The 24517-nt window shown below is 44.0% G+C and overlaps 1 protein-coding gene across 2 annotated transcripts in view; it reads right to left on the reverse strand.

The window, feature by feature from the left end:
• The window catches only part of KIF16B (kinesin family member 16B), a 249667-nt gene that overhangs the window by 106826 nt on the left and 118324 nt on the right, over positions 1-24517 (reverse strand). For both annotated transcript variants that reach the window (XM_080931299.1, XM_080931298.1), the window contains exons 15-17: positions 23280-23417; positions 9687-9769; positions 8314-8402 (exon numbers count right to left, since the gene is read on the reverse strand). In XM_080931299.1, the coding sequence (XP_080787425.1) occupies positions 8314-8402; positions 9687-9769; positions 23280-23417 (310 nt within the window). The remainder of the gene's footprint in view (positions 1-8313; positions 8403-9686; positions 9770-23279; positions 23418-24517) is intronic.

Genomic DNA, 24517 nt, shown 5'->3' on the forward strand with positions numbered 1-24517 from the left:
AATGTGTTCAATTCGATGAGCCCAGCCAGACAAAGGAGACCACTCATGATGTAAAGACTTGATGTTTACAAAAAAAATTTACAGAGCCCACTAAATTCAGAGTATGGCTCCGTTGTTGCTATATGGTTTTAGATATAGGCTACTTGAAGGGTTAATAGGTTCCTTGCTGAACAAAAATGAAGGGAGGAAGGAAGGGGGAAGAAAGAAGGAAGGAAGGGGGAAGAAGGAAGGAAGGGGAAAGAAGGAAGGAAGGAAGGAAGAAAGGAAGGAAGGAAGAAAGGAAGGGAGGGAGGGAGAGAAGAAGGAAGGGAGGAAGGAAGGGAGAGAAGAAGGAAGGGAGGAAGGGAGGGAGGAAGGAAGGAAGGAAGGAAGGAAGGAAGGAAGGAAGGGGGAAGAAAGAAGGAAGGAAGGGGGAAGAAGGAAGGAAGGGGGAAGAAGGAAGGAAGGAAGAAAGGAAGGAAGGAAGAAAGGGAGGGAGGGAGGGAGGGAGGGAGGGAGGGAGGGAGAGAAGAAGGAAGGGAGGGAGGGAGGGAGGGAGAGAAGAAGGAAGGGAGGAAGGGAGGAAGGAAGGAAGGGAGGGAGGGAAGGAGGAAGGGAGGGAGGGAGGGAGGGAAGAAAGAAGAAAGGAAGGAAGGAAGGGAGGGAAGAAAGAAGGAAGAAAGAAGGAAGGAAGCAAGGAAGGAAGGAAGGAAACCTGCTACTTTGAAGGCACATTGAGCCTCACCAGATATGATCATTAGCAAAACAGCTACAACTGTTACAATAGTTTGGCTCTGGGAAAATTAAGCAGAATATTTTTAGCTGCTATAAAACTAGCTCTTATTAGCCCACTGTTCCAGATTATACCAAAGGAAACAGGGGATATATGTTGACCCTTGAACAAAACACTGGCCATGAAGGAAGCACTCACTAGGACTGAAGGGGCCGAGCAGGAGTGCAGTGCACATGGGTCCTGTACGGCACAGGCACCTAGGGAACACTGTAAGACTCACCCAAGAGCCTGGTGTGGCCCCAGATCTGTACATCTGCAGAGCCACTTCCTACGTGAATGGAGGGTTCTTGCCTTCAAGAAGCCCACATCGGGACAAGGCCCAGGTGTGAGATTACCCTGGAGAGAAGGCACAGGACGGCTGCCAAGGACAGACAGCGAAACTGAACTCACTGGAGAAGGGAAGAAGCCTCCGTAGACCATGATTCCTGGACTGAGCTGAGAAGAGAACTAAGTAGAGGAAGTGGCTGGAGGGCTCCCCATAAGTGTGGGTGGGTGTGGGGAGAAGCTTCACACAATCAGCCAAGGATTAAGTTCAGGCTGGGAAATGAGAGATCACACTGGAGAACAAAGAGTTGATGACAGTAATGCTGCTCAGAGGTCACTCTGTGGAAGCCAAAAGGATCAGGACCAAGACTAGAAGTCCAAGGGGTTCCCAAGGAGCGCTCATAGAAGACTCAGGTGGGGTAGAGCTCTGGAGTCCTCTTCCTCTGAGGAGGTAGGAATACAGTCATTCCAGGGTAATCCTAGGACGGTGTGTCTAAGACAACATTATGGTTCTGTGATTTCAGAAAGACTTTATAAACATCTTCCACACATACTAAATCATACCACAAGGTGACCAAGTCTCTGTCTATCCTTCCTCACCATGCGTGCCCAGCATGAGAAAGGGGTCTCAGACACCAGGCACATGAATAAGCAAAAGCTGGCCAGCTGGGAACAGCCACTCTTTCAACAGGGAGAAGTGCCTCTATTCCATAGGCAAGGCTGAGTATTTCCTACAGATGCTCCCAAGCTTTCCCCATACCGAGCCTAAGAGCTGAAAGAAGACTGGAGACCAGCCAGTTACAGAAGGTCAAGGCTCAGTTACTCAAAGTTGTCCTTATCCTCACTGCCTTTGACTACCTGACGCTACTCTTATGTTTGTATTTCAGCCAAATAACATCCAACCACAGTTTTTCCCTCATTAAATCCAGACAGTAAAACTTCCAGGACACCAAGCTGGCTACCTGGCTTATTTTTCTAGCCCCTCCTTCTAGGTTCCTTCCACCACCTCATTCCACACTGTCAGGTCTAGCAATCTCACAACAATTTCCCAAGCTTACCATTGCTTACCCTGAGAGTGTCTCCTTTCAGTGCAAATATGAGCACGCTCCTCCTTGGCCATGACCTCTTTCTACACTGCCCGGGTGGGCGCTAACATGTGAAGTGAGTTGCCTGTAATCACTGGGAATTCCATCCACAGTAGGGTGTGTTCATCATCTGTTTACAATACTTACCAGGTGGGAAGGTACTCCTTCCTCCTCTAGTTCTAAGCATCTTTTTCACAGTTGGATAGTCTTCAGAGAGCAGAAGGGAACAAGACAGAGTGCTGAAGAACCACAGTGAGACAGCTCTTGAATCAGCTAGGATGGCTATTATCAAATGCAAAAATCCTCATAGGTGGGTGAGGGTGCAGACTCTGGAAACCACACTTGCTGCTGTAAGAATGTGAGGTTGGCAGAGTCACAGTGGAAACAGACTAGGGGTTCACTGAAACATTGGAAACAGAACTACCAGATGATCCAGGAATTCTGACTCTGGCTAGACTCAGGCAGACCTCTGTACATTCCTGCCCACAGCTAACAGACGGAACCATAATGGACATAATGGCAGATGTCCATTAACAAATGCCTGGACAAACAAAATGTGGATCCACATACGCAGGAATATTACTCAACCAGAAAAGGGCATTCTGACTAACCAGTAAAGTCTAAAGGACATGTGCTAAGTGAAATTAACCAATCACAAATGGGAAAATGTTCTGACCCCACATGTGTGAAATGTCTAAAGAAGTAAAATTCATGGAAACAAACAACAACCACAAAAATGATAATGAGTCATGAGTACAAAAGTAATTTTCAAGAACACAGCACTGCCTCATATAAGAAGAATGTTCTAGAGAACGCCTGCATGGTAACATCAATGCGCTTGACTTTACTGTGTACTTAAAATGATTATGATTGTAAAACATTACAGTAAGTCTATTTACCACAACTACAAATGAAACTTATTACTATACAACATGTAAGTAGTTACCACACATTAGTAGATAGAAAATAGTTACTGTACTGGAGTATATATATCTAAACATACACTCTGGATAAGTTGTTTCACTTTGAGATAGAAAATAATATAGCCCAGGCTAGCTTTGAACTTACTACATAGCTGAGGCTGGGCCTGACCTCTCAGTCTCCCAGTGTGGAGACTGTAGGCATGTACTGCCTATCTGGCTCTGAAGAAGCTTTTAAAAAGGCTTATCACAAGTTATAAAAGTGACCTCAAATACAACACTGTGTTCCTACCTCAGGAAGCTGAGCTGCAATCTGAACCCTTAAATCCATCCTGCCAAACACAGAAATGCAAGCCCAAAAGAACAACTCTGGGATCATCAGAGCAAAGTGTGAGTGCCACTAGCACCTGGCTTCCAGAGAGTGCTCTCTACTGCAGGCTCACTTGCTGAGTCCTTATCCCTCCTGATGCTCTAAGTTTCAGGCAGTGGAACTCCTCACCAGGTCTCCTTCTGCAAGCATGTCAGGGACCAGCAAGGATGCAGCTCACCTGGGAATCAGAGTGAATTCCCTGGTGCAAAGTGACAGCAGTGATTGTGAGGCTTTGGAAGGTGGATGTTGAGGACTAATTCTTCAGATAGCACTCTTTGCCTCTCTCTTCTCCAGGCAAGGCCTTCTTACAGGCTGGGAACATCTCTATGACCTCAACTATAGAGGAGAAAGTCTCCAACCACAGACTTCTGAATGGCTCTACTTGTAGACTCCTTGTAATTTTGCTGTCCTCTGGATGACAGGAACTCTAGTTAGTCCAGGATGTGTGCTTCTATACCATTGAGAATGAGATAAACTACACAAAGACTGGAACCAATAAAAAGAATAAATACTAGGTCTCCAAAAAGAAGACAAATGGCTCTCATGAATCAGACTTACGCAGATCCTGAGAGGGACTGGACGCAGGTGATGTCAACCTGAAGATTACTACTGGGAGCCACAGGTTCTCTATGTCACCCAACATTAGAACATGGCTAAGGAAAAGGGGCATGACATCAGAACAAAAACCCTTCTACATATATCATGTCACACTAGCACTTCCCCAGGAGGCCCCCAGAGAAGGCTGCAGACACAGCTGCCCTCTGCTCTCAGCTCCAAGCTGGCCTGTGCTCATTTACATGACAAAACCAAGTTCCCAGGTTCTCCACGGAGAGCTCCAAGTGTGGCACTTAGCAGGCTGTCAGCACAAGCCAGACACTCATCATCACTGCTTGGAGAAACATCACAATCTGAAGTTTCTGTCTGAGAAATGAGCATGCTCTGAGTCCAAGCTGTGCATTATCTGGAATTAAACAACTCTTTAATGAGGGCTCAGGTATTAAACACATTTCTTTCAATGTGTGTCTAGCTTAATTTATGCTGAGGGTATTTATAACTGCAATATAAGAATGGTACACCCAGCATTGCTACAGCTTTAATTATGCTTCATTGTGCCCACTTGCTGGAGCCAACAATTTCATAACGAAGTGTCTACCCACCCATAAGTCAGAGCAGGCAATTTTTCTTCAATTTTATTTTAATTCACGGGTAATCTCTCTTTGCAGCAGGTAGTAAGTGCAGGGACTGGGAGCTAGGGAGAAGGAAGGTATCGTGAAGTATTAAATCATTTCATTTGAATTTGTACCAACAAGTACGTGAATGTGTCTGTTTTTGGAAGCCAGGTGAAGAGGATGTGTCATGCTCATATCAGAAGCATCCAGAAGCCACCAGCGGTAATTCAGCATAGAACATTTCATCTCATCGTTTCCTGGTTGTCTTTGCTCACTTTCCCATGTCAAAAGAAGGCTTTCACCTCCTTCTACCACCTTCCTCAGGGACTAGACTATGGCCCTGCGGTTACTTAAGTAACTGTTTATTCAAGAACTGTGCCCATGCTACTTCTGCAGGACATCATATCCCGATAATTCTCTGTCCATGCCCAGGAAGATTAAAGAACAAAACCCAAACAAACAAAAATTCCTAGAGGAGTCAGTTGTCTTGGTAAAACTTTAATCTGAAACAATTTGCTAATTAACCAGAGATAAGTCTGGCACTCTGAAATACAGTAAGACAAGGCTTTCACCTTACAAAGCTCCCAGCCTAACAAAACAGATTCTTCTGTACTTTTATCACCTGCCCACTTGAACTCATCTTCTTTGTCTGGTCCATTTTGGAAAAGGTGCAACATCTACCCTGCATACTTACACCCAACACCTGGGAATCTCCCTATCCCTGAGTTCCTTGATTATACTTCCTTACGTATCCATGGCTGAAGCCCAGACCCACACCATCTTTATCTTTCAAACAGTCTAAATAAACAGCTCTCTCCACAATGTCCTGATTCCATGGTACACTTTCCATAGCGAATGCTCTTCAGGTTACTGTCCCAGGCAAAGGTTTCCCATATTTGCCAGTGCTTTCAGAAGACACCACTTCCTGCAGTGCCCACAGCGGCCCACACTGGCTGTCACTGACTGGGCCTCACCTCGCCTTACAGCACCCTTATTCCTGTATTTCACTTCCTCTGGTCCACTTTCCACTTCTGATTTTAAAGCATTTTCGTTCCCTTCCCTTTGTCTGAACAGTTCTCCACCCCACAACTGTCCCTTATGAACACTGTCATCACCATCTGCTGAAGCTTAGACCAAGAATCTTCTGCTCTAAAGGTCTTCCCTGACCACTCCACCAACACTGCCCAAAAGGCATACGCTTCACCTTTACTTCTCTGACCTTTTGATCATCTTCAGGTTGATTCTCTCCTCCAACTAGCATGGACATCAACACTGCCAACTCCAAAGATCGCATCCTAGAGTCATGTCTGATTGATAGAAGTTCTCAGACAGAGTTTGCTGAAGGATGAACTGCCTCCACAGAGTGATAAAACACTGATGCAGAAAGGTAGCCGTGTGTGCTGAGCAGGGACACTTTCCATTGATGAAAGCTGGGGACAGCCTGCAGAATGGGATCGTCTGCATGCTGCCTTGGAGGAGCAGGTGTCAGGAAAAGCAACTATCAGACCCTGGACCAAACAAACAGCTCCTTTGGCACAGCCTCTTTCAGACATATCTGAATCACAGCCAGAGCCTGAAGGCCCAACATTTTCTCAACCTCTAGGTCATGATCCCTTCGGGGGTTTGCGTATCAGATATTCTGTATATGATCCATAACAGTAGTAAAATCACAGTTATGAAAAAGCAAATTTTATGGCTGGCAGTCACAGTGAGGAACTGTATCAAGGGCTGGAGCTTTAGGAAGGTTGAGAACCACTGCTGTAGTGGGATGTGCAGAGGTTTGCTGAGATGTGTTGAGATGGATGTGCCAGGCTGTGCCCAGGTGTGCTGACACGTGCCAAGATGGACTGGTAGTGAGGATGCTTTGCAGGTTTGGGCTAAATTCTTGGTTTTAGACCACAGGAAGTCACATTCTAGTTTTAGACATGAGAAGTAAGAGTTTTGAGGATGTAAACTGGTACATACTGATGAAATATTATCAATACTGGAAATAACTAAACTTCAAATCAAACAAAATATAGTATCACTTGGATAGGACTATGTGTTCGCCATTCTGTGGAGGAAAGTGAACTCCCTGCCTTATATGGACATAGAGAGAACTACTGACTGGAGCAGAGGCTGCCCTTCTCATTTTCAAAGATAACAAATAGCTACATGGTTTCCAATGGCAATAAACTAATGGGTGCTCAGAGGATCTGGATGGTGATGCTGGAATCCAGGATTAACTGGGTCTCGGTCTAGAAACAAATCCAAGCAAAGGTCTTTGAGTAGATAAACAGAACTTACCAGACGGGGTCACACTACGGCGCTGACATCAATGCTGAGCACCAGCACATTGCATTAACTGATATAAGCCTATGAGTGATTTCTTCTAGCAGCTGAGAAACCACTGTAAGTTCCTAAGAACCTGCCTGAACCTTGCCTTCAGGACTGTCTATTCAGTAGCTCTGAGAGGGTTCTTACATTTTAGAGTCTCCCTGATATATGGTTTATTTCAAGACACATATTTAATGAGCATAACTTTTCTCAGTAAGCATACAATATGAAATTTGAAAAGTTGCATGGTAAAGACAAAGTTGGGTAACAAAATAAACAGTGTGGGTTGCTAAGAGTCTAAAGATCCTGTGTCTAACCAACTAGCTTTCATCTTTGGCTCATGGGCTTTGCTGTGCTGGTCTCCACAAGGAAAAGGAACAAAGCGGAGATGTGATCTAAGGTGCTTTCCAGGACAGTGAAGCAACAATTCTTGTTGCTTTCCACCACAGGGAGTCCTACCTGGATCTCAAGGAGCAGTAGCAGGCCATGGCCATGGAAAGAGGGCCCCAAATGGAAAGGGATTAGGCCTGATGAATGGAGAGCAGGAAGGGGAGTCAAATAGACCAAGGCACCACCAAAGCTCTAAGACACAAGCACAAGTAAGTTCCCCACATGTAAGCCGAGCTGTTGTGATTCTGAGAACAGAGAAGACAGCGGAAAGTGGCACAGCCAGTCACAGAGGAAAGACTAAACACAGGATGGCTCCAGAGACACGTGACACATGCCGCTTTCATTTCATGCACTCAGCTCTGTTGTCTTATGGGAGATCCTCTTGGTAGAAAGCATGAACTTCGGGAACTTCAAAACTGGGGAGTCCCCAAAAGTATTTCATCTGGCTCCCTGTTTCCAGACGTTTTCATTAACACTGCCATCTTACTGATGAAGTCACCAATGTCTTGAACACTCAGGCTGACAACTCAAGGTCACCCAGCTGCTAAGCCCATTTCAAACACTCCCATTTGTGTCTTCAGCCATCTCCTAATATCTAAATGTAGTAAAGATAATTATCTGGGATACAGGATGCCGTAAGATCAAGGATGCCTCTGCTATTACAGATAATTTATAAAACAAGATAAAAGCATTTAAGCCAAAGGGATCATGCACTGGGTAATCAAAATGCCAACTTAAAATATTAGACAGTTATGAAAATGATAATGCAGCTTGTAGCCATCTTTGCTAATGCTTATTATGTTGTTAAGTAAAAAAAAAATCAGAGAACATAATCGCATTTATACTATGATTATAACTAAATACAATTATATACATATAGCACCAGCTGGAAAGGAGCTTGGAAAGTGACTGTGGTTGGTATGCTGAGGAGGTGCCCTTGCCCAAGCTTTATTACCATCAATTGACCATAATGTAGTTGGCATCATAAATACGACCACATGGGAAAGAGATGTTGCCGTTCACTTACCCAGGGTTATACAACATGACTGCAGACAGGTTCTCACAGGACTTTGAGAGGTCGGTCATAGACAAGCTGAAGGAGGACAGGAGGCCACTCTGATAGCAGACACAGGGTAGAACGGTTACCTCAGTGGGTGAGTGGAGACCAGCACTAGCATTCATTGCCTCCTGCTAGTGACAGGCAATGAGATGTACACACTCGTATGAATACCTCATCTCTGGCAGATGAGGGATAGCGGGGGCTGTATGTAAAGAAAACACTTAACAATGGAAGTTCACCAGACACTGCAGGACTCAGAAAGCCTCCTAGCCACTCTGCCTTTAAGTTTGGTGAGAAGTTAGAATTCCACCTCTGTGTCATCTACATTCACATTCACTGGGTGAAAAGGGCGAGGAGAGGCCAAAAAGGTAAGAACTGCTCTATTTGTTTCCAATGAAAGCTCCTAGCAGACAGGCTTCCCCTATACCACTCTTGGACCACGTCCAAAACAAACTATCTAAAGTGGCTCTGGGTAGGAAGGGCAAGGTTGACTGGCTGGGTCATTAGCCCTGGATTAAGCTGAGGAGTGTAGCTTTGTTCTCACTTTCCATCAAAGGTCCTGCCAGTCAAAGCCCTTGTAGTAAGCATTGATGTAAGGTGCTATGTCACTGGTCGTTAGAACACAGGCCTCCGGTTTGCAGGTCAGGTCTGTGGCCTGGCTGCCCACCTGCCCTCAGGTCAGACAGCCTGTCTTGGTCCAATTCCCCACGCTGCAGCTGGGGTGGTAACAGCTGCTGTACAGACAAAAGGGCAGAGTCTCTGCTTAAGTTCAGCAAAGTTCTTGGCTCATGAAAATGCAAACTGCACTTCTTACTTACTGTCTTCCGGAGTCTCAGAGGGGGAGGTGTACCCCTCTTTCCTGCTCATCAATGTTGCCCTCTTTCTGTGGGCTTCAGCCTTCCCCCAGCATCAAGCCCCATGAGACCTCTGAATGGCCCCATCCAACCAAGCCAGTCTCTCTCAACGGTCCTACCCCTGCTGACTTGGCCTGTTACCCAAGGGGAAAACGTGATTTACTGTGGTTGATGTGGAATAAGAGGAATTCAGTTTTAAGTTACTTAGATTCTGGTAGATGCGAGTCACTGCTCACCTAATGCCACACCAATCCTGACTCCTCTGGGGATGTGCACACTGGAAAGAAGGATCTAGAAGGAACAGCTGTTTCTGGTGTGCTCTGGAGTCTACTTGCTGGCTCCCATAGCCCATCACTGATCAGGAAGTAAAGTGCCTGGAACTGAGCTGTTCCAGGGCTTCCTTGCTATAGGTGTTCATCTCAGAAGGTGCAGTGTGAGACCCAGGAGGACACCCCTGCCCCGCCTGGCCAGCCCCCAAGCCCTCACCTTCCGCTTCTCCCTAAGCTTGGCGGCTTCCTTCGGATGGTTAAAGCGGAACATGTTGGTTCTTCCCAAGAGTATCACAGCACCTAGAACACACAAGAACAGCAGCAATGGATGGATGGCAATGTGACTTCAGCAGGAGGCAGTGTGGTCAGCTGGCAACAGCAGAGCATGGAGCTCTCCTTGCAGTGGTTCGGTCTCAAAGGCGCACCCATGGAAGCTAATTTTAAACCTGCATGTACTTTTGTTTTTACAGCTGGGTGTCACGATATTCATAACAACCTAGGCAGAAGTGATGAATCTAAGCATTAGAACCTATTATGAGATTTTAAACTTAAGACACAGATAATTATACTTGTGATTGTTTGGAAGAAAAAAAAAAGCACTCCACATCTCTAAAGAGGTGTAACATCAAGTGAAACATGTGATCATGAACATAGGAAATGTTTATTAATGCTTACAGAAGCAGACACTCAAAGAAAAGCAGTTCTATAAGAAACACAGTAGAGCTGGCAGAGAACAAATTCCTCCTGATAAAACCTGCTGGAATCAGGGACTGTGCTGCTTCCAGTCACCAACCCTGTAAAAGTGGACATGTCTGTATTCCATGCTCAAGAAAGAATCCTGGACCATCTTCATTCAGTGCCAAATGCTCAGCGGATAAGAGAAATCAAGGCCAATGCTCAAAATGACCAAGCCTAGGAGGAGTGGGCAGCTCAAATAAGCAAATAGTTTCTAAAGTCAGACTTGTCCATATCAGCTATGGAAGGCAGTGAGCCTCTTGGCCTCAAAGGCAATCAAGAGAAGCAATGTTGCACACAGACTTGCTGTCCCATGGTCTTGGCCATGCTGGAGCAATTATATTACCTTAAGACAGAACCTAGTGTTCAGACTTTGACCTGGAAAAAACAAGGCTCATGCTCTGGAGTCAGACATCAAGAGACTGAGCAACAGTCTGACACCCAAGTACCAAGCAGAGCCCGGAGTAACTATAAGCAGAATCTGCACCAAAGACCAGGGCTGGTTTTACTGGACACCAGGTGACAGGAAGAAGCAGAGCCATGCGGCATCACTGGGAAAGCTTGAGCTACAGACAGAAGACTAGCTAGCTCTGTTCAGAACATAAAAGCTCAAGTCCAGTCCATACAAAAGATGTTTGAAAACAAACATACTGTGGAACACTGAAAGACTGACCAGAGCTCGCAATCTGGAGGACAGTGACAAAGGCCAACACACAACTTCTGTGTTCCTCACAAAAAATTTTCAAAAACAAAAATACTAATTGTGAATAGTTAAAAACCTAAATTTTTTCACACAAAACTCAGGTACCCTTCTAAGCTCCCTTGAAAACTCAGAAGATACAGCGTATCGAGAGAACAGTATCAACAGATCCTTACTGCCCCTTGGCAAAGTCCTGGACCTGCTGATGGCTGAGCACAAATACCCGCCTCTTACTTGGATGTGATTCGTGCCTGGACCTGACAGGTCATAGCACAACCCCAGACTGTACATGCTCTGGAGCTGTAGCGAGGGTCCTCCCTCTTCTGCTGCCACCCACTCAGTCCACTGTCTCGAGATCTTGGAGGAGCTGCAAAGCCACGCAGCTAACCACTGAGGCTCAGCACAGGCACTGCAGAACTCAAGAGCTGGGCCAGTGGAAGTCATCATTTCCCAGGGAATGGAGTCAACATGAAGAGAAGAGAGCTTCAGGAGACTAGATATTTTCTTCACTCACAATCCCTCCTCATAGAAAGTGACACCTGTGTCTCTGCCACTTTAAAAAAGGTCCCACTACTATAATTAGGAAAGGTGTTTTCCACCCTTTCACTACTGAGTCTCAGAGCTTGTCAAACTCTACGTAGTCATGTCTAGAAAGTATATTTAATATGTATATTTAATATGCTTAAGTTACATTAGAGGTTAACAAGGCCATCAAATTTCAGGTGTTAATTGCACCTAATCCAACTCTTTTTCCTTCTGTTAATCAAAGACTTATCCAAGCAAGTTGAAATTGTTAAAGTGTGCTAATGGAAAAGTAGAGTAGTATCTCAGAGACATCATTTCACCTCACATTAAGTCACAACAATAACCCAGCTGCCTGTGTCATTTGTGTGCAGCTAAAGCCCTCCAGGACTTGTGAACGATAGCAGAGCTATCAAGACAGTTCATTATTTCCCTTTAGACATGTGCCAAGTGCCGGGCTGTCCAGTGGACTCCATTAACAGCTTCCTTCTACTGCTCACTTTCAAGAAACAGAGTCAAAAATATGTGTCATGCTTATGTGACAGTTCTGTTAATTTGTGTAACCAGCAGATATTAGTGAACACTTCCTGTGTGCCAGTCATCAGGATAAACACTAGGGATACAGAGATGGAAAGAGCTAATGTATGCCTTGCCTTCCAGAGCATAAGCAGCAAACAGAGAGGGTAAAGGAGTGAAAAGCTTCCCACAAAGGAAAAGAACCCAGTTGCAGAAAGGAAAGAGGTCCTTGAGGAGAGGCTGATGGGGACGACCTTTGATGGCATGGGAACAGAGTTTATCGGTAGAGGGCTTGGTTGCCAGGCACCAGGCCCTAGATTTGATACCCAGTATTAAATTTAAATCAATTTTTAAAAAGTGCTGAACCTTTGTAGAGACAAGTGGAGGGGGAGTAGGGATGGGAACTAGGATGGGAGGGGATAACATTTGAAATGTAAATACAGAGAGTATCTAACAAAATTATTCTTAAAAATAAAATTTTTTAAAAAGTGCTGAAGATGAGTTTGGGAGAAGCATATATAAAGGTTCTGTAGTGGATGTTAGGTCTCCAAGGACAAAGGGCTAACAAGGAGCCTTTTTAACCTAGCAAAGCAGACCTGCCGTCCAGAGTCTCAGTCCCTACCCGTTATAGGACATAGCTGGCAAACCCTGACACCTAGGCTGAACTCTACAGCCCAGGACCTGGGCTGTCCTTCCCTCAGAGGCTCTTCCCTATATCATCCAGACATTTTGGGTACATCCAGGTCTTAGTCTCTTGGCTCTCCCCTCGCCTGTCCCCACACTCCTCACACAGCCAGGCTTAGAGTTGTGTTCACTCTGGATTCTCCCAGATGTTTCTGCCTTTGGCTAGGCTCTCCCTAATAACTCTTTCACCATACCTAGGCACAGTCAAGTATGGTGTTTTTTTTTTTTTTTTTTTTTTTTTTTTTTTTTTTTTTTTGTCATCCAGCAGGAAAGGAGAGAAGGGAAGATGGCAGTCAGGCATGTGGATGTGACAGAGGGAATACGGGGTATCACTGCACAAGCTTGAGTGCGGGGAAAGAGCCCCTCGGTCCTTCAGAATAGAGTGGAAAAGCCATCTGTCTTACACAGATGTGCTGGTAAAGCACGATCAAACATTTAGAGATGCGTGCTTCAGAAAGATCACTTTTGCAGCTGACAGAAGAATGGCAAAAAAGTTAGGAGGCAATAAACATGGAGCTCAGGAGTCTAGAGAAAGGCGCCTAGGACTAGGAGAGGCAACGGAGGAAGGCAAAAAATCTATTTATCTATCTACCTACCAATCTTGAAGCTTGCTCCCAGTGACAAACTTCCCCTAACCAGGCCACACCTTATAAAGTACCACTTCCTATCAGCCAATGGGGGCTGTTTTCTTTCAAACTATCATACTATCTTAGAGTTTTCTCTACTAAATCAAGCCACTGGTATGGGAATTCCACTCAAATAAAGAAAAGGGAAACAAACAGAAGATGAGGGAAAGGAAGGGGAGGAGAGAAGAGACCTGGAGAAAAGCTGGCTTTTAACAAATAGGTAGGTGGTGGTAGGTAGGTAGGTAGGTAGGTAGTTAGGTAGGTAGGTAGGTAGGTAGGTAGGTAGGTAGGTAGGTAGATAGATAGATAGATAGATAGATAGATAGATAGATAGATAGATATTGTATACTTGTGTGCACTTAGTGCCTTTCCTTGTACACACACACACACACACACACACATAAACACACACACACACAGAAAGTGACAGGAAAGTAGAGGAAAGGAAAGAAAGGGAGAGGGGGAGGATAGAAGGAGGAGAAAGGGGGGGGAGAGAGGGGAGATGGAAGGGAGGGGAAAGGAGAGGGAGATTGAACTCTTAAAATAAGAAAGCAGGGGCTGAGGAAGAATAACCAGTGGAAAATATGTCAAGAGAAGCTGAAATGAATACTAGAAATTACCAGTGGGTGCTGTATAAAGGAAAGGTGTGTGAGTGGAGGCCAAAGCAAGAAAGGAAGCAATAAGCCAGCTAAAGGAAAAGCATGGAATGAGGATGGACACACAGATAAATGAGACTGGCTATCGATGGAGTTTTCAAATGATGGTTGAGCACACTGCTCAATGTGTACATGGCTGCTGTGCAAACAGGAGGACCTGAGCTTGGATCACCAGCACCCGGATCCACATCCAAGCCTGGTGCTGCACCTGTAGCCCCAGCAGTGGGGACAGGGTAGAGGAAGGGGACAATCACTAGTCTCCAGATTTACCGAGAGACCATGTCTCAGAAAATAAGGCAGCTAAGATATGAAGAAGACACCTGACACTGACCTCTGACCTTGACACCTATTTCCAACCACACCCCCAATACACACACCCTACATTCTCTCTGACACACACAATGTCTGCGCATGGGACCAAGAAGTAATGGAAAAACCTCTTTGGAATTCAGTGTCCTCATCTACTCATCAACTGGAAAATTCCTAAGGTTCCCTCTCAACCTTAAGCTCTTTTTAACTGTCAGTGACTCTTTGCTTGAGGTTAATATGACTAATCTCGCCAGATGGACTTTCTGTGATATACTTAATTTGTAATTTTGAGAGCATGTCTAAATCTCCCTGAAATATACGATGGCTTCTCTGAGATTACTTCAGAGCCTGTTAAATATCCAAAGACAGACAAATCCCAGACAGTCTTAAAAGGGAATGAAGAGGGAAATGTCATTTTTTAAAAGGAAGACAAAGCCTTTTGTTTAAAAAAGGTAGAGAGCTTGCTTCATTTAAATCTCTGTGAATGAGAGATGGTTTCATAAGAGATTTTCTTATTTTAGTATTTCAAATAAGCTGAAAAAATAAGCATATGAGTGTTTCTAGTGATTCCTAGGGAAGACAGGGGCAAGTTAATAGGACAAGTAATTACCCCTCCTTACATTTTAATGAGATTTTTCTAATTCTGCTACTGCACAAATAAATGAACTTATTTTTCTATTAAATGCTGTCATATGAATATTTTAGAAGTGACTGTATAACAGACCTTGTTCTGAGTTTTAGCTGACACAAACACATGGGGCATTTGTGGTCCCCAATGCACAGTCAAAGGGAACAGGAGCTGAGAGGCTTGAGTCAATAAAACCAGGACTCTGCTTCAGGGGGCTTCATTTTCCATTTTCATCATTAAAACTGCCCTACCCCACACTCTCCAACATACACACAGGCTGCAGTTCTAAAAGGTACTTGTTGGAAGAGGTCATTTGGGTTGTGAAGGGCAAAGGATCCAGACTCATAGAGTACCACATACTGGCCTGAAAGGTCGCTGAGCAGGAAGTCTGGGTAAAGATGGCAGGGATTTTCTCCTTTTGTTGTCTGATTACAGGAGAAAGAAACTGCTTATAAGAACTTTCTTTGTGACTTAAAGATTTAAAATATTAAAAATCTCATACTGAAATAAATTGCAATGTTAACACCATTTGGGGATCATGACAGTGGCTAATCTTGAGTAACCAACACGTAAGAGAAGATTAAGTTGTAGGGTTAGGACTTTACAGTCTTAATACTGGCTAGTACTTAAGGCACAGGAATTACAGTTATTCTGTCTCAAAAATGGCTTTGGTGATACGGGAAAGACTAAAAGTTAGAGGGGATGGACAAAATGACAAGACGTGCGGGTGGCCTGACTAACTTGGTCATTACTAACAGGCACTGAGCAGCAGCACCAGGCTGCAGCAGATGCCACTCCCAAAGCATGCCACCAGGTCACTTCTGTGATGGTTACACATGTGTGTGACACCTTACCAGAAAGCCACACGGGCCTTGACGCCTCCCTTATAAGTGTTCACAGTCCAAATACAGAGTCATATCTTCCTGCTTTGGATAAGTCACTTTACCCTCCAGGTTTTTCACAGGAAAATTAAAATGGAAAGCTTAGAGTTTGGGCCTCTGAATAAGACAGAAAATTAATTTTCAGTGTTTGCTATTGACATTCCCAGTCAAATAACCATCAACAGGTATTTGGTGATCTGTGTGTGAACTGAGTGCTGAGCTTTTGAGTCTTCACGATGTACCCGTCCACCCCTTCCCCACAAAATCCTAGAAGTCTGCATGAGTGAGCCAGGCTAATATGGTTATTTTTAAAACATCATGGGGGAAATGGGGTGTTGGTTCTTCCTAAAGAAAATGTGGATTGGGAAGGAATAATTCAAGAGCAATACAAACAGCAGGTGCTGGGAGGAAGACGGCTGGGCTATCTGGAGCTCTCCAAGGCTCGTCTGCCTTATGGTGCTGCCTTCCACAACTGCTGCCACATGTGGCAGACGCCGTGCCATGAGTGAACGGTACACTATAACTGCTGAAGTATCCTTAGAATGACCACTGCGTCTAAAACAGATGGACAGGCTGCCATAAAGTCAGTAAAGAGAGTTGTAAGTTAAAAAATTGGTGGTTAGCTAACAGACTTAGCTCAAGGTACCAAGGGAAGGTTCTAAGACCTAAGATCTGTCAACTAGGAGTCAATCATTCTAGAATCTTAGCTGAGTTCAATAAAAACAAACACTAAAAAGAGTGATTAAGATACAGGCCCGTCACCAAAATCAGCAGTGCCTCACGGTATTTTATAATCTCCATACTGCTATGGAGATTAGACTGGCTTTGGATGTCAACGTGCAGGCAAACTGACAATGACCACTGTTTGATTTTGGGCTCAGACTAGGAGGAACTCAAACCTGCTCGCTGGTACAAAGTCCAGGAGAAACACCCGCTTCAGTCTGGACGAGAAGCCAGGAGGCCCCTGGCGGCAAGTGGAAGCAGCAGGGGAAGTCTCTGAGTTATTGGAGCCAGGTTGGGGAAGCCGCCGCCCCGGCCATATTCTCCCTCTTGATGACCTTTAAATCCTTTGCCCTGGCTGTGGACAGATGTAAGTACACAATGTAGAAGAAAGGCGGCTTCAATTTTCAGTTGGAGTAGAGAAACAGCAGGATCAAAGAAAAAAACCTAACGGTTTTGGGAAACAGCAGGATTTCCAAGATTCAGCACGTGTGCACACACAGCCAAAGCTTCAGTAGCATGTTCAGCCTGAGAGATGAGCTAAGGGGCAGAGATCTGCTCAGATGCCAGGCTAGGCAGCAGTGGCAGGCCCACTGTTATATGGAATGGCAATGCAGAAGCATTGGTGCTACAGCCAGAGCTTACACAGCTCAGGCTCCTCCTCACTGAGGCAGGTACACAACACGGGAACAGACCTGCTGCAAGAGCGCATCACCATTTCCCATCAGAGAACTCCAGTGAAACTCACTGTCCTGTAACAAAACGCTCCAGGAAGATGCCAATGCAGTAAGACAACGCAAGGTGCTGCTTGTGTTGAAACGACAAAGATTGGATAAAGAATCTGAGTTGGCATTCATAAGCATGTATGAACTAATATTGTGACTTTAAAACCATCAGAAAAATAAAAATCCAACAAAAGATAAAACATGGAAGGAAAAATTAAACACTGACACCAAGAATCACAACAAGCAACGGCCTGTAGGACCAGCCCCATAGCAGTTTTTAAACAGACAGTAGCAGACAGACATCTGTAAAGACAGATAGACATCTGTGGATTCAGAAGTTCCATAAATTCCAAGTTGGTAAACATGAAGGAATCCATGACAAGAACCACTATGAAGACATCTTAGGCAATGTGAAGCTGAAGATGCTGAAAGGACCAGAGACTACAGATTAGGTGGGATGGGTGAAACAGAAAAAGAAAGGAGGAAAGGATCAGAGACTACAGATTAGGTGGGACGGGTGAAACAGAAAAAGAAAGGAGGAAAGGATCAGAGACTACAGATTAGGTGGGACGGGTGAAACAGAAAAAGAAAGCAGTATATATAGCGAAACAGTTACTTTCCCACCGAAGTCCAGGGTGGGAGAATCTGATTTCAGCATAGCTAGTTAGCCAGCTGCTCTCACAGAGAAGCCTGCATCCCAATCAGTTAGATGTGAAGACTTATATCACTGAGGCCTAGTCCCCAGATCTTTTACACATCGGGTTTAGGAATGTGTGCATATAGTAAGCTCCTAGCTAATGCTGATGGCACAGGTCTGGGACACTCATAGAGAACTACTCTCTCCTTAAAGATAGCTCAGGCTTTGATATCCAAAGATCTCTTAAACTGGCCCATGTAAAAGATATGCCCAATTTTCAGGTCTCTAACACCGAGGAGTACTCGGCTCAGTCCAGGGGTGTCCACAGGGAACAGACACTGGTACCTTAAGCTTTTGTATCAGATTCAGGTCCTTTGCTGGATACTGTAGTTCAACCCTCAAAGATCTATTTTCCTTTTCAGTTCCACGAAAATTCCTTTTTAATTTGTCACTGAACAACCCACGGCAGCCCTCCAGCAGATGAAAATTTTATCAGAGACTCCTCCGCTCCACTCTGCAGACAATCACCTGCTCCCTCGCACAGGGCTCTTGAATAGATGCAAATATATTTTGGCACTCAAGCATATCACACTCAAATGCACCTGAGGGAGAATTTCCCAGATGCAGTTTCCATAGCATTTCTAAAATGAGAGATGAATGCTCAATGGATCTGACAGACCAGCAAGAAGACCAAAGGTATCCACTAATATGAATGTAACAATTAATTTAACCGTGACCAGTTTTAAAAATATATAGTATAGCAGACAAACAATAGTTCCAGTAACAATGACTAGTTCCTAGAAATTCCAAGACAATGCTCAGATATTTCCTGAATTACAGCATGCTTGGTATTGTGCCATTTCTTAGTAAACATATATGGTGGCTGGGGTCAGAGGGAGCAGGGACCAAGACCAAGAAAAGCTGAGGTTTATGAATAAGACATCATGGTCACATTTGTAATTTCTTCTTTCCACTAATCCGTTTTATGGGAGCCTGAGGGGCAGGGAACCTGAGCTCTGAGTGCTCAGTAAGAGGACAGCATGTTTACATCTGAAGATGAAGGGAACGAGATCTTACACCACACACGATAATACACAGCTCATGTTCCAGTGCAAGCAAACGCTCTTCATGGTAATCACAATGCTGTGTGTGTGGTGGGGGGTATGCTATATGGAAAAAGACAGTTTACTGACACAAGTTGAAAGAAGAAAACACTCTTGTCCCTAATGGCGACAACCTGCTAAATTTACACAAATCTATTAGTTGGCATTCGAATGTGTTAAGTGATTTAGATAAGTAAGTTGTAATTACTACTTGTGCTTTTTTAATGGCACAGCCTGGTACATCTCCAAATGAAAGTAATTTCCCAATGAAGAGACAGCTGAATACCAAATATCAGCAGTAAGCTGGAAACTGATATGGCACAGGAGGGCACCGTAAGAGGCCCAGGACAAGCCTGAGGTGCAGGTAAAGAACGGTAATGTGAATGTGGCCAGAGTCACGGGGATGTGGGCTGACACCCACCTGTGTTTTCTGTCCTAGATCCCCTTTGTTAGAAAAGCAGGGAATGGTTATAAAACTATTTCTTCTGTTATATCTTTCATGGATCCAAATGATAGTTAACATTCCAGGCCAATTCTGAGGACTAAGAAACAATGGGCCAGGGAGTACAGGAAGCTAGACACTGAACGTAGAACAACAGATGTAGAAAAGCAAAGTATCCTGGACTTCATGGTCTTTGGGGCTATGGATAGAACCTATGCCTAGCTTGGAAAGTCACAGAGATCTAACAGCACACACAAGCCAAGGTTCAAGAGGGTGAAAGTGTGAGTGGTAATGAGGGATAATGAATGGTCTGGTATAACTGTTCCAATGTTCTGTGCAAATACAACAGCTGTCCAGCTAGTCCAAGACCCATCTCCAAGAAGCTTGGATGCCAAGAGTTAATTCAAAGCACTTGCCTTTGCAAAAATGACCTGAGCAGGACATGCAGAAGTGTTCTATAGAAGTGCTTTTAAAAAGCTGCCTCATGGGCAAAAGCCAAGACAGAATCTAGTATAAAAATAGTGCTTTATTTAGTCCTGCTCCCCATTTATTGTGTTTTTTAATGAAATCCATTTTGGTTTCCTCCTTACTACAGGCTTTTTAAAATTTAAACCTTTATTGAGCTAGCTTATGAACCTCACAAACAAGCACTGAGCCCAGCCTCCTTCCTCCCCAGCAGTAAGCATGATCTGGGAGGCGGAAGGGATCCATCCTCTGCACTTCTATTTATCTTCACGACACATATTCAGCACACCTCCAATTTATCGAATCACTTTCTATTTTAAAAACATGTTCCAGTTTTCGTTTTAACAATCTTCAAACATCAAGTAAGTCAAAGGAGAGAATTTTAATCCTTAATTATAAAAGACTGAAGCTGTTTTACCTTGGATAGGATATATAGGATATATGTTAAAGAAAGGCAAGGTGACAAAAAAAAAGTTGTCATCTTGTTACACTGATGCCTTGATTCCAAGTCCATCCAATACTCCCTGGTCTGACACTTGTTGGTGGCATTTCTATCTGGTCACAGCACTCTAATACAAGCATTTCAGAAACTCAGCAGAATGCCAGAAGAGCTCAAGTCCACCAGATCTAAACATCATGGTCCCATGGTAATAAAATATTAAGGACACTGCACAGTGTTACACGATATTTGATCTCACTGAGAATCCTCAGATTGTGCTGTTTACTGGGGGAAAAAAAAACTGTTTCTAGTAGTGGTGTGGCTCAGCCTTAGCATACCTGGCTGGAATACAGACAAACCCTTAGTACACACCTTTAATCCCAAAGAGAGTGACTTCTAATTGTGGGACAAAGTGACAAATTAGAGAAAGATGTGACAGAATGACTCAGAGTTAAGATAAGCCCAACTCTCAGGAGAAAAGACAGGGAGGAGAGGTGAGTTAACAGAGAGCAGTGGAGAGGGGGAGGGGAGGGGAGGGAGAAGGAGGGGGAAGGAGAGGCTGAGAAAAGAGGCAGTGTTACTGGCACAGCTGCACAGAGAGTAACAGGCTGCAGAGAGAAAACAAGCAAGAGACAGGTGAAGACAGAATGAGCCAGCAAATGAAAAGCAGCCAGAATATTGAAAATATTGTGATAGTTGGTATGAGGCCAAGTAGAATAATTCAGTCAGAGGCCAAGAGAGGAGTCAGATTGAGTCAGTCAGCTTGGAGAGGGCTTTGAACAAGAACAGCTGAGTCAAACCTGCCAGCCAGAGTTCAGAAAGAACAAAGAGGTTGAACTAATTCAGCAGTAAGTCTCGGGGCTAAAAATAAGGCCTATATAAGATTTTAGGGAGGCTAGAAGCTCAGCCAGGGTTAGCAGAAGGAGGCATTAAGGTTCAGAGATGACAGTATTACAGGAGAATTAAAATATATACTTTTACACTGAAGGGAAGACAAGTCCTGCAGTCAGCAGCCTTCAATGTCAGTTTGGTTCTATGGCTCTCTTAGCAAAAGTCACAACTGAGACAGACAAGAAGATCAAAAGTTTAGTTTTAACATGACCACTACCCCAAACAGGCACATTTTAAACTGAGTTTTCCAGCCAGGTAGAAGTCAATAGACAAGTATGCAAGGAAGTAAACATGCAGCTTCATGTGAGACATTTAGTAATATTTATTATACAACCCACAAAAGAATCCACATAATTACAGCTATGTAAAGAGTTTCTGAAAGCTCAATAAACTACTAATCCTTCTTTCATGGGCAGCAGAGGAGAGAGGGATCACCCAGAGTTAAATGTTAAGTTCTAGGCAGAGCTCACACTGGATAGTGCTCTTTTAAGAACTGGGCAGTTCCAGGACTTACAAGGTAAGTTTAGAATATCTTGCCTCAGAAAGGAAGCCAATGTTTGCAAAACAACATCAAGCCAAAAGACACTGAGGCCACCTTGGAAGAATCCACACTGGTCAATTTGAATGCTCAAAATAAATAATGACCAAACAGAGCAGATTCTAAACACAATACCAAACTATGTGTGACTCCACTCAAGTAAACACAGAAAGGTGCAAGCAGCAAGAAGAAAAGACTGTTCCTTACACCAAAAATTCAGTTGACAAATGCAAAAAAAAAAAAAAAGATAAGAAAATTACCTTTTTGCAACCAACAGAATAATAATTAAGGAAAATTTAAAAAAATAGTTTCTGAAACAGTGAATCAAGCTATGACAAAGGATAGAACATTGATAATCAGAATATCTTCCCAACACATTTATCTAAAACCAAAACCAGGGGAAGAAACTTCACAGAGAAAAGGCATAGGAAGGTCCACCTTTACCAAGGAACCCAGGTAAGCACCATCAGCAGTGGACAGATAGAAATCTGGGTGGGATGGGAGAAAAATACAGCACTGTCAGAGATGCATCACATTGACCGTCTAATTCACTCAGCGCTAAAGCCCTTGCCTAGTGTGCACAATGTCTGACCTCGGCACTGCCTGCAAAGAAAGAAACTACAGGATATCAGTCTAATTATGAAAAAGACCAGAGAAACCCTACACTTAAGACATACTACAATATATCTGACACACTCTTTTCAAAGTCCAAGGAAGAACAAGGCAGTGTTCCAGACTGAAAAAGCTAGAAACATGGCCAACCATGTCATGCACACTCAATGCTGGACCTACTAGAAGCAGGTGGCCAAACCTGAATGGGTTGAGGCTAACCATTAGTTTTCTAATTGAACAGCTGCAATGCAGATGTTTGGAGAATCTTACTGGTGGAGGAAATATCCACTGATATACTCATAGAATATCGGACACTGTCATAATCTGAAACCCAAATGTCCCCCAGAGGCCATGTGCTGAGTGTTGTCTCCTGAGTTTGCAGCAGTTGGGACCTGTAAGATGCAGTCTCCTCAAAGGTCTTCAGAGAGGCCAGGTGCATTTCCCTCTTCCCTTCTGTTTTCTGGCCAAGGGAAAAGAGTTTTGTTCACCACAAGCTCAAAGCCCAGTGAACAAACCATCTTCTCTTAACAACATAGTTTCAGGGAAAGAAGCAGGCTGGCATACAGTTACTTTAACATGACTCTATGATTAAGTCTGCACTAATTTTTATACATAATTTTTACAATACTGCAGTTGTTCTGTGTATAATTGTACCTACTCATTAAAAACGACATAAACATTAGAAATAAAGTATTAAAGGAGGTCACTGTACTAAGTTTTTACTTGTAAAAGGTAGTCTTTAACTTTAAAAACCCTCTAATGGTTAGTCTTTGTAACAATTGTAAATATTTATAAATATGTGATGTTTAATTCGACAGATAGTAGGCGTTATAAAGCAGCCTTCCAGCAAGACAGGAGAGGAAACAGAATGAGGCAACAGTCTTTACCCTCTGGGTCCCTAATCAGTAAATGCACACGCTTCCCAGTTCCAGCTTTCTTTCTCCATAGACACAAAGATCTCTGAAAAGCAGAGCCAGATACCTTGATTTAGCTGTGTGGCATCCACAATCTGAACACCATTCACAGAGCACTGGGACCCACTCAGGGGTATCAGAGTCACTGTTCCCCCGGCATTCTCAAAGACACAATGCTCACTCTCCAAGTCAAGGCCATGAAGGACTAGGAGAGAAAAACAAAGAAGAAAGTTAGGCTCCACTTTGGTGTATGCTATGATGATCCCCAACTACTTCATGAATTTCCATTCTGAACACACCTTCTATTTTCCATAAAAGTGCTATAACATCTTTTTAGTGAGAATATTCTTATCTGCCAGTCTGTAATATCAAGTGGCAGAGATAAAGGTCCACTGATGGTCACCTCAGAGGGTCCGGCTATCTGCCTGTAAGCTCTGGAATGGCAGCTTATTCTTCCCAAAGGACAACACAGTTGACTAGCTTGGCTAACGGAAAACCTTTCCTCAACACTGACAAACTTGCACCAGCCACAGGGAGCCACAAGAAGAAAGCATCTGTGGGCTTATGGCCCATGATCACCTCCACACGTAGAGATAAAGCTTCCCAGAAACAGAAAACAGAGGCATGACATGGCCCCCATAACGTCCTAAGACAGTAGTTCTCAACCTGTGGGTTGTAACCCCCTTGGAAAACATAGATAATTACACTGCTATTCATAACAGTAGCACAATTAGTTATTAAGTAGCAATAAAAATAATTTTATGGATGGGGTTCATCACAACCTGAGAGATAATGAAAGGTCACTGCATTAGGAAGATGGAAGCCACTGTCCCACGAGGTTCCAGAAGCTTCGCTGGGGTGGCCACTGCCACAGCCTATGCAGACCTTGAGCCCTCGCTGATGGTCTTGCCAACAGCAGATGTGACTACCTCCAAATAAGCCAGTTTCTTAGGAGGAGCTCTCACATTCTCTGCACAGCTGCAACAATGTTTGTCTGGTCAGAGATCACTGTCCTTGCTACCTGCTGTCATTTGTGGCCACTCCCATAGCCACATGCATAATTCAGACCATGGGCTTGATGACAAAACAGACTTAAAAACTTGAGTCTGGAGGCTTCTGGAATTGTTTTGGCTGTTCCCATCTCTAGTAATACTACGTGTACACAGAAACATGTGACAAGTGGCTCATTAGCATATACTTGATAGAAAAGCAGGTTCCTCACCAGGAACTCAAAACTTATCTTGAAATAATATAATTCTTCCCCAAACCGCCACTGTGCCCTTTGACACACAGACACCACCTCAC

This window comes from Micromys minutus, assembly GCF_963924665.1.
Source record: "Micromys minutus genome assembly, chromosome: 17".
Classification (NCBI taxonomy): Eukaryota; Metazoa; Chordata; class Mammalia; order Rodentia; family Muridae; genus Micromys; species Micromys minutus.